General features: G+C 35.9%; 1 protein-coding gene across 2 annotated transcripts in view; it reads right to left on the bottom strand.

The window, feature by feature from the left end:
- Window positions 1-11,599, bottom strand: part of LOC134349379 (pantothenate kinase 3) — a 44,829-nt gene continuing 33,230 nt past the window's right edge. For both annotated transcript variants that reach the window (XM_063053586.1, XM_063053587.1), the window contains one exon: window positions 1-9,386. In XM_063053586.1, the coding sequence (XP_062909656.1) occupies window positions 9,336-9,386 (51 nt within the window). In that variant the 3' untranslated portion in view covers window positions 1-9,335. The remainder of the gene's footprint in view (window positions 9,387-11,599) is intronic.

Below are 11,599 nucleotides of genomic sequence, written 5' to 3'. Positions count from 1 at the left end.
TTCATTTTATTAAGCACATCAGAAATACAATGCATCTTGTAAGAGACAACAAAGATCAGATAAGGCAACAGGTAACACAACAAACTGTAACTAAATGGGAATGCTACCAGTACAAGTTTTGGCCTTTGTAAGAAATTTTGTGAAGGAAAATAAAACATAGCTTTTAAGAGCAAGACACCTCACGATAATAAAAAAAATATATACACAAAACAACCAGGCTTGTGCAGCAAGGCAATGAATCATAGAACACATGTACTCTCTAACTTCAGTTGGGCAAAAACATTTTAAAATTTATTTACAACTGTATCTAAATAAATGTTAAAACAATAATCTACAACTCATTTAATCAATTTCTGTACAAATGTTCAGTGTTAAACCAGGTTATTTAAACAGCACCTTTACGCAGTACACTCATTTCAAGTTAGTGAATTGCAGTGAAATTAAGTATTGCAGAGATTCCAAATGCAAGTTTTTTTTAATACATAGTAGAATATTTGTTTATTACATCTTCATTTTCCTCATAGCATAGTGGCCAATTCATTCATGCTCCGGGTTGATAATTTCACGTGGCTTATGACTGCCTATCTCAGTAATTGCTTTAGTTAACCAATAAGCTGATGTTGCACAGTACCTGAAACTTGCTACAAAGAGTGTTATTTTCCTGAGCTGAAGTCTTTCCAAAAGAAACTCGGTAAGCTGTTAAGGGAGCCACACAATTTAATTCTGGGTAAAACTTGACATCTTGGTGCAATTATTCAAGTTTGCCCTGAGTCAGGTTGGACTTCAGGGAACCCATAAAAATACACTCTACAGAAAATGTTCCATGGCAACAATAAGGTGTTGCCAAGGAATGAGTGAACTTGGCAACTCATAACATACTGAAGTTGGTATATTATTGGTTTCATCCAGGCCTCAGTTCTTATTTCACATCAAGACAGCAACTTATCAAATGAATGCAATAAAGTAACTATAATATTTTTTAAAATATCCATTACTTTATCAACTTGATTTCCAAGACATAGCTGAGATGTCAGAATATCGAACTGAGTTAATCCAGAGTTATTATTTTAAAGGTAAGAATACAATCCTGAAATCAAAAGCCTGTTTTAACTTTGATAACTTCTAATTAATTCATCAGATTTAACTTTTAGGTGAAGGCAATACTTTGTTCAAAAAGGCAAATCCTGGCACTCAAAACCTTGGATATATCTGTCATGGTTCCTGTTTGGATTCGGACTTTGAATGATATCATAAAACAATCATCAAGCCCAATGCTTCCAGATTTAACTCTGCATACAGAAGATTACTCAAGTGCCCATTCAGTTCAAGGTGTTTCAGGAAGTCTTAAATGTATGATGCTTGAGCAACATGGGAAATTCTTTAAATATTTAACTACATCCTGAAACATTTATCTTTACAAGGTGTGAATAATAAACAATGTTTTAGATAAATTTCTGATTAATATTAATTGAACCTCTAGTATGTGACTGATTATATGTACCATTCGCTTTGACCTATTTTACAAGGGGGTGGAGACAGAAAGGAATATCTTAAAGATATTGCCTCTTGATTCCCTTTAACTATTATCAAAGATTCAACAGCACACAAGGTTCAATATCTGCAATTCAACTGGTTACAGCATTTAGAATAGATTGGATTTTATTCCAAATCAGCCACGTTTTACACCCTTCAGCTCTGAACAACTGTCTCAAAACTATGCAATTCCTTAAGTTTTGCACACAAGCACAATCCTTCTACATTAACCAAATGGTAACATGGGTCTATTGTGAGACTGTTTTAACTATCTAAGACTAATACCAATTGATTTACAGTTTGATACTAGTTAAATGACAGCTTACCCAAGTGTATCATTGCACAGAAGGTTAATAAGATTGAAATATACTCATGAATACCTATAAATTTAAAAAAATCAAAACTTAAGAATAAAAGGTGGATGAAACAGATGCTGTGACATTTTTAACCAATAGCAATTTAAATCGTAGCTTTGAATGTAATGGAGTAGAGGTAAAAGTGGGTATCTATATCACAGAGTTGTCAAGTAAATCAGGAAATATTTGTATTATTTACATCATTTCAGGCCCCTTAAAGTTCAAGATTAGGTCCTTCAGATTTTAATGCCTATAAATGTCTGGATCAACTAGTTTCCTTCATTATCTTGAAATAATAACAACCATTTTACATCACGTAACACACATCGAATTAGAATGCAATTCAAATTTTAGGGCAAAAAAATCAGAATTCAGAAAACTAGCCCAAACTATACAAATTAAACCAATGATCAGATCATGTGGGTCCCCTTTTCAGATTCCTCATTCTCACATTAAGATTCACTTCTCAGACATTAGGTTAGAACTTGCTCCAATAAAAGCAACAGTTTTTTCTTGTCTTCTGCCTCACTCTACCTTGGCCGCGTTTTTGTTTTGGGCACTTCTGAAAATGAGGATATCAGCCCTGCATCACTTTTCATGTGGTTGATAACAGCTCTTCCCTACTATAACTTTTAAATCCATCCCATGTTCTCCAAAAAACACTTTAAACTGTGTGGCATACCCAAATGACATCAGAAGTACTATCAGCCAAATTTTCCAGATACAAATTTTCTGTACAAGCCATCCATCACCTTTACCAAACAGATCAACTTCAATAAGAACAGAGAGAATGGGGGAGGGCATTGCAAGAGTAACTTTGCTTCAGGCAATAGATGGGGATATTAGTTATAACTTGTAGAAGACTTGTCAGTATCTGAAGTGGGGTGTAAAATCATTGCTCCCAGTACAAAACTTGCTATCAAAAATGCACTTTTTACATCACAGTCGTTTTCATTTTATAATCCTACTCGAGCTCTCAGGTCTTTTTCTGCCAGTCTCTTAAATTTAAACAATCTCCCTCAAAAGATAACTGGCAGGTCAGTCTTTTTGAACTACAGCCCTAAACTGTGGAATTCAATATCTAAAACTACAAGGGATGCAAACTCAGTTTACACTTTTACATGTCAGGTCAAGATCTATTTATTTAACCTTGCTCTTAGCCAACATCATTGTCTTTTATTTTCATGTTTATTTTTATTTTTTATTTTTATGTTTGTACTTTATCCCAATGTAAAGCACTTTGAACTACATCATCTGCATGAGTTGTGCTCTGTAATAAAGTTATTATTTTGATGTGCTATCACTATCAACGAGAAAAGCATCTGTACAAAATGGGTTATCATAAGCTTCTCTCAAAACTGTATGACAACTTTGTACTTAAAGACTGAACCAATGGTTTACAGGAAAAATAATGCTCAGTTAAGCCTCACTGACTCGAGTTCCGCAAATGAAACAGATCATATCATAGCACAATGAAATATTTAGCATGTCAGCTACATATTTAAATAACAGGGTAGAGTTTTGCCTAAGTTAATTATATTTTGAGGATCCAGACATAATTGGACCTTGTAAATACATCTTCAGTGATTGCTCCTTAAATAAATGTAATCGTCAAGCTCCAATATGCATGCTGTCTAGTTATACTAAAATTCAACAAGGCACTCAGAAAACAGAACCTTGATGCATTATGTTAAAGCACACAGCGTCACTAAACATGGATTTATTGCTTATTTATGCAAAAACCAGATAACATTTTATGCATTATGAAATAATTAAGGTGACTTCACAGTTCTTTGCTCCCAATATTCTACTGGAATTGTTTACTATTTAAGCTACCAATTTGTAGACAAATTAAAAACTCTGAGGATTGTATTACAGCCTCTCAATAAAATTCAGGCCACTGTCTAAGCAGATGATGCCTAGTAAGATGACAGCTAGCAGGATTAAGTTTAGAGCCAAAATAGAAACTTTCTACAAGATTTTACACACAGCTTAAATTTTACTATAATCCTGTTTTTAAAACTCTACGTGGTGATAGACATGGAACAGAGCAAGGAATATATGGACCAGGTTGTGAAGATGCAAGTTATTACACAGCCTAAAGTCAAACATCGGAACTAAAATCTCCTCCTCACTGCTAATCAACACAGGTGCACCTCAAGGATATGTGCTTATTCCACTTCCCTACTCAACACCTACCACGGTGCAATGAGGCACAATTCAAACACCATCTATTAATTTACCAACAACACAATTATTGTTTGCAGAATTTCAGATGGCAATGAGGAGGCGTACAGGAGCGAGATAGATCAACTGCATTGACTGGTGTCACAGCAACAACCTTGTACTTAACGTTGGTAAGACCAAGGAATTGATTGTGGACTTAGGAAGGGGAAGCTGAGAGGACACACACCAATCTTCACCGAGGGATCAGAAGTGGAACGGATGAGCAGTTTCAAGTTCCTGGGTGTCAATATCTCTGAGGATTTATCCTGGGCCCAACATATTGATGCAATTACAAAGGCGGCAACAGTGGCTGTATTTCCTTAGGAGTTTGAGGAGAATTGGTATGTCACCAAAGACTCGCAAATTTCTGCGGAGAACATTCTAATTGGTTGCTTGATTCAGATTCACTATCCTTTTGCTTCAAATGAACGTAGGCAGAGAAATTTACAATAGCAATGGTCTATTTAAATTGTAGGAAATAGATTTTACAGCATGAGAAGTTTAGAAGAGAAATTTCTGTGAAATTATCAGTGAGACACAGATTTGTGTCCTTCCCCTGCTTCTGCATACTAGTCAGCAGAGTGATGTGATGCAATTCCCTAAGGTACCAATATTTAAATGATGAAAAATAACTAATAAATCAGTCTTCAAAAGAAAATCTTATGCTTTGCTATTGAAATTAAGGCAATTAGGAGAAAGAACATTTTAAAATCCAGAAAAAAAAAAACAACTGGTACAATGTGGATTTCACTTTTGGATTTATGGTAGATCTGAAACTTGAATTTTCTCCTTTTCCCCAAACCACTTTTTTTTGTAACTATATTTTAAAAAACTGCTCTGCCCATCAATTTCTACAAAAAAATGTTTTAAAAATGCAAATAAATAATTAAACTTAATGATTTGATCAGTCTCATTAGTTGCAGAATGGATCAAAGAATTCCAATGAAAAGTCCAGTGGATTCAGGTGCCTGAGGAGATATTTAAAGAAAGAAATAAAGTACAACAACTTAAATTACTACTGATTGTTTTTAAAATTGTGTGCCAAGGAGATAATGTAGTTAGATCAAAAAAAGGCAAATTAATCAGTTGCAGTTAAAGAGTAATGACCAACCACCTTAATGACACAGCATTTATTCATTCCAATTGCACGTTAGGAAGACTAAAGCTAGTGTCTGCAGCCACCATCATTTCCTTAACCACTATTTCTAGCCTTGTCCCTAGTGCTTCAGGCTAGGGAACCTCAGAACTCAGTTTCAAAGGCAAAATCCTTTCCATTGCAATACCCACCCAATTCAATCCTACAAACAGATCCCATCTGTTCTACCTTAGTCTACCTGTTGCTGAAACTCTGAGTCTTCATATTACCAGCTAATATTTAGCTGGTTGGGTTCACCTTTTTCAGTATTTGTAGGTGTTATGTATCTTTGTAGCCTGTATTTTAACAGGAATTTGTTCCGAGTAGGTGGAAGGAAACAGTAGTTGAGGGAGATAGAAGCAGAAAAAAATCAATGGATAATCATCGAAGATTTCAAAAGATATCATAATTTACCAGTCTCACTGATCAACGTTGGTTGGCATACTACTAGCTTCTCAGTTTTAAAGTTCTAACCCTCTGTTAAGAATTACCTCTCCCTATTTCTGTTACTTCCTCCAACGATGTACTTCTTCAAGAACTCTATATTTCCCTCTTTCTGGCTTGTTACTCATCCTCAGTGACTTTGCCCCCATCGTTGGAAGGCGTGCCTAACTGGTGCCCATGCCCCAATATTCTGCCCGAAACCTTCTTGTGAACAACCGTTTGGTACCGTCTGCAATTTTTACTATGTAAAATGTAACTAATTATAAATAAGTGGGGTAGCCAGAAAGTGCATTCTCTCCATGGATGAGTACAAATTGTACAAAGTCACGAAAATGTTGACTCAACTGCAGTATTCTTTCCTTTTCATAAGCCTGATGTTTATCCTAAAGCACACAGATGTAATGGCTTTTGGGGTACATTAGATGCACTAAACTATGGTATCACCCATTGGAAACAACAGTAGAGGTTGAATTTTTACAGTAACTGCACATATTTCATAGCCGCAACTGAATTTGAAGTTAGATTTTAATTTGCACCAACCAGACTTTGTAATGAATACACTGTGCATTGTATATGGTATGGCTATAGAGGCCAATTCACTGGGTATATTTAAAGTGGAGGATGATAGGTTCCTGATTGTAAGGGCATCAAAGGTTATGGGGAGAAGGCTGAGAGCAATAATAAATTTTGTAATGATGGAATGGGTCATATTAGCCTAATTCTGCTCCTATGTCTTATGGTTTTGTATACCACATCTGTTCATTAAGTACAGTTGGGGAAAGAGCCACAGTGCTACCAGGCTAAGGATACATCTGCAACTGAATCTCTACCACATCATGTTTTCAATGTGGCAATGCATATTTTGCTATGCTACAGGAGTACAATCATCAAGAGAAGAAAACAAATCTACACTTTAAGGAGTAAATGTTTATAGCTGGATTGCCAGAAGGCTGGCTGTCATAAACAGGAATGCACTGCAAATGAGGTTTAGAAGCAAATTCCATAATACCTTTCAACATGGGAATCAACAGGAAGAAAATTGCAAGATTGTGCGTGTAAAAGAGAGAGGGCAGGCAGTGGATGAAATAACTTTCTTCAATGTTGCAAGACACTTCAAAAGACGGTAACTTTAGTTGTGGTTACACACAATATTCAACATAATTTTCAATATAGAGACTCATTGTATATTTACGAATCCATTTTAAGATCTCCTAGATTGGATTTTCTTGCTTTATGTATCATAATTGGCTTTTGACTTCTGGCACTTCTCTACTTCAAATGAGAGAAATACTTTCTGGATGTTTTAATATCAGCAAGACGAGCAGGGACACTTTTTTCAAATTAAGAGCTTAAAACTTTGAGCCAATTGAATCCTAGCAAGTTAGAGGAACAACATCTGCAAGAACTGTTTTGACATAAATGGTACAATTTTCTGTCTCTTTGAAGCTAATGGTAACATCAAACTAAAATATAAAGGCCTGAAAACAGAATAATAAAACAAGCCTCATGTTTAGTTTTTGTTGCAATATGCATTTTTAAAAAAAATTGCTACTCATGATTAGAATTTAAAATTTAGCCATTAAAAAAAAATTGCAGCAAGCAGTTCTGGCCAAAATGCTAATGACTGGAATGCAGGAAAAAAGTGAACATCAATTATTGAAATTTTTATCACTATTCAGACATGAAAATTCATAATCTAAATAATACAAATTAAGGTTACGCCAGGATGGATCAGAATTAGAGTTGGTTTAAAGAAAAAGTAGGAATGTACAAACAAATGAGAATACAGATTGTCATAAAAACCTAAATGTGCTTTGTAGAATGAACCCTACTATTCTTAGCTGAGCAGGCCTATGTTAATTATCTGCGCTCTGACATGGCGAAACAACTGCAGTAGGACTACAGCAAATGTTGGACAGTGTAAATGCTGCTGACAAAAATGATCATCAAAAATTCAACCGTCCTAAATATTTAAGGTAATTTCCTATCCAAGATGTGAAGAGCAATGTTTTGCATTTGGAGTTGCCTCTATTGGTCCAGGCCTCAACTCACTACCTGCTTATATTTTTAGTTATGTATTGTTACTAATTTTCATTTGTATGCACTCCTGTATATGTAGACCAAATTTTGGAGCTTTCTAGCAGTTGGTCCAATCCTATTAACTATTAACTGGATTCCCTCTTTCAGTGGAGTTTAATGAGATTACAGTTCAGAGAATTACAGAAGATACAAGAAATCTTGAAAATAAAGGTTGTGATATACATACCTATTCACTGTTAAGTTTGTGGCCATTTTTTTTAAACTGGTGGTCTATTTTTCTGAGAATAAAACGACAGTATTCTCTATCCAAGTGGAAAGTGGAGACTAGACGAACAATTGGCACATAGTCATTATACAAGTGAAGGACTGACAGTTGCAGCCAATTAGAAGAATACACATGGACAGAGTACATTTAATACCGCTCACATCCTTTTGTAATTGTCAAATGATTACCAACATCTCCAGCAATTATTGCATGTCACAGTCACTCAGTCAGAAATCATCATATATCAATGTGGAAGGCACCAGTCTAGGACTATTGCACCTTTCAGTGAAAAAATACATTAAATTAACATCCCCTACAAAATTCACATATAATAAAACAAATAACATCAAAGAACTTTAAGAATGATTTGTTCAGATTCTGATGGTTTATAGAACCACACACCGTCAGATATACCATATCCAGCAATGAAATTATGTTCAGGATCTTCAACGAAAAGTATAACTTTAACTGTGGTTAAAAAAAAGGTATATAAGTTTATGTTTCCTCATTTTCTGTAAGGATGTTACATTGTGCAGCTTTTGCTGATACAGGCTTAAGGCGTTTTAGAGATCAAAAGATTTCTAGTAATTTCACAAAGGTAGGTTTCCATCCCTCCCTTATAAAATGCACATTTTCCAAATAAAATTAACAACTACTTTATAAAATAAATAAAAGCCACTTTCGGCAAATACATACAGAGATATCAGGTGGGCCTCCCTGGGGTCACATTTTAGTTGCTGACATTGAATCTGGCAACATTAAGAAGTTTTGTACATATTTTCACTAGAGTTATTACTAAAAGAAAGTCCCAAAAGAAACACTGTATTACAAGGTGAACACTCTTGCAACTTCTTAATGTTATCCATTGGGCAGATACCCAATCAAAGATCTTGTTACAGACAATTTCTTCATAATACCTGTGCAAATCAGTACTTATCTTTCTATTAAGCAACAGATAAATCTGAGGTATGATCATTCTAAATAAAGCCTTGATTTGCATAGGTTTATGGGTACTTTGAAGACTACCTGAATAGGTTAAAGAGTAAACCAAGATTAGATCGACAAACCCAAATAATATATGCTGATGTGGCAATACAAAGTATTTAGCAACATTGTTTTAAAAACTAAACCGCACTTAAATGCCCAATATAGTGGACCCAATTAAAACACTATGATTTTTCACAATTCAAGTAGAAAGAATACTTCAGTAATATAAACCAGCCTGTAGTGTGGCTCAATTTTGTCAAATATCTTCACCAGGTTTTCACCCCTGGAAGAACGTATTTGTTTCCCAGTTGTGCACATTTCTTCTGTTACCAGTAAGATGTAGAATACCTCAAGTAGAATTGAGAAGTCCAAGCAGTGCACCTACTGCTCCAAAGTAACCCTACAATTTTAAAATGAAGCAAGTCAATTTTAAAATGAAGCAAGAATCTCAGTGCAATATCTTTTCACCAAAACTTAGTTCCTTTTTTTCCCCAAAACAGTAACCTTCCAGAGAAAAATGTGGTAGTTAAATTCTTCCCCAAACACTAAATGTTTGTTAAGGAGATGAAAGTTTGACTCCTCTTTGACTTCACATTGATCAGGTGACCTCATGCTCCTCACTTTCATCTTTTACTGTATCGTCTGCTATTGGACAACACAGTGGTGTAATATAGCACTGTTTCATAGCTCTAGCAACCCGGGTTCAATGGTGATGTTGGGTCCAGTCTGTGCGGAGTTTGCATGTTCTCACAACTTTGGGGTTACTTTTGGGTGCTTTGGTTCCTCCCCACCCCAAAGATGTATGAACTGGTAAACTGTCTACTGTAAATTGTCCTTGGTGAAGGGCAAGTACAGGATTAGAAAGATGTGGGATGAGTAAAATGGGATAGAAAAAAAGAGATTAAGTAGGTGCTCAAGGGTCAGAGTAGACTCACTGGGCTGAAGCGTCTGTTCCCATTCTATGCAACTAGTGAAATTCCACTCTACTTTTTCCTCATATCACACACTTTATGTAGTCACAAATTTCTACATCTCTGCATATTAATGGCTCAATCACAATATCTAACTACCCCTCAAACACACTGCAGCCAGCAACATTAAATCTGTTCATTTCAGTGACACCATTCTACTGAGATTCGTGAACTAAACTCTGACGAACAACTATAGACTTTTCTCTTCTCAATTGGTTAAGTCCCAATTTTTCATCTATCAAAAACCCTTCTTTGCCTCTTCCACTCTCAAGCTAAGGTCATTCATTTCTGAAATGCTGAAACTAAGCACCAACTTGCATCAAAAACATTGTACAGGTCCACAATCCCTTATCCAAAATCCTTGGGACCAGTTGCACTTCAAAATTCAGAATTTTTCTGATTTCAGAGCCCCCCCCCCCCGCCACCCTCGAATACCAAAAAACACGTATGCTCAAGTCCCTTATTTAACCCTTCTCAGTATAGTGGAGTTTAGGACCCAGCGGAGCACCAAACCTACGCACATCCTCCCCTATACTTTATATCATCTCTAGGTTACTTATAATATCTAATACAATGTAAAGGCTATGTAAATAATTGTTATATTGTATTGCTTAGGGAATAATGACAAGAAGAAATTTTATTTCCAACACATTCAATAAAACATAAGAATATACAGCTTCAAACGAACCGGATCAAACACATGGTAAATGACTTATTGGAATAAATGTAAAATGTCACTGTAAAACTTCAGTAACTTGTCTTTCTGTTTATTTAAGTCATATACAGTGGTAGTTTCGACACTATTTTCTTCAGTAAGATGCCGCACAGACACACCACGTTTCTGCAATAACTCCACTTTCTGCGTTATTGATAGAGAAGATTCCTTCTCTTTTTCTCATTGTTACCCATAGGGGTATCTGCAGCTCTTTTTGACATTTTCACAGTGAAATTAAACACAAAGTCAACAGTGAACACAAAATATTAGCGAACAGAGAATGCACGTGTAACCAATACGAGCGCTGAGCCACAACTGACGTCTGGCGGCCTCTGCTAGTGCTGCCACATCATAACTGAGTGATGCCAGCTGTTGGCGAAAAAAACTTCGGTTTTTGGATTTCAGAATTTCAGATAAAGGAATGTACACCTGTATTTCCCTTACAGCATTTTCTAAACCTCAAATTTGCTCCAAGTTACTATTCTTTATTCTTTAGGTTGTGTTGTTTTCGGACAAGGTCCAAAAAGTACTACTTTTCCTCCAAACTCTTACTGAGTTTCAACCTTGTTCTCCAATAGCATGTAGGACAACACATCTGTGCTCAGAAAAGAAACAACTGAGGCCAAGACATCTATGATTTAAGGATGTCTATTTAGAACAGAGGTGCAGAGAAATTACCTCAGTCAGAGGGTGGTAAATCTGTGGAATTTGTTGCCATGAACGGCTGTGGAAGCCAAGTCATTGGGTGTATTTAAGGCAGAGATAGATAGGTTCTTGATTAGCCAGAACATCAAAGGGTATGGGGAGGAGGCAGGGGAGTGGGAATGAATGGAAGAATTGGATCAGCCAATGATTGAATGGTGGAGCAGATTCGATGGGCCGAACAGCCTACTTCTGCTCCTATGTCTTATGAAGTAGTAGCCTCTG

This window comes from Mobula hypostoma, chromosome 7 (assembly GCF_963921235.1).
Source record: "Mobula hypostoma chromosome 7, sMobHyp1.1, whole genome shotgun sequence".
Lineage (NCBI taxonomy): Eukaryota > Metazoa > Chordata > Chondrichthyes > Myliobatiformes > Myliobatidae > Mobula > Mobula hypostoma.
Note: the sequence above shows the minus strand (reverse complement) of the source record. Positions and strands in the feature narration are given on the sequence as shown.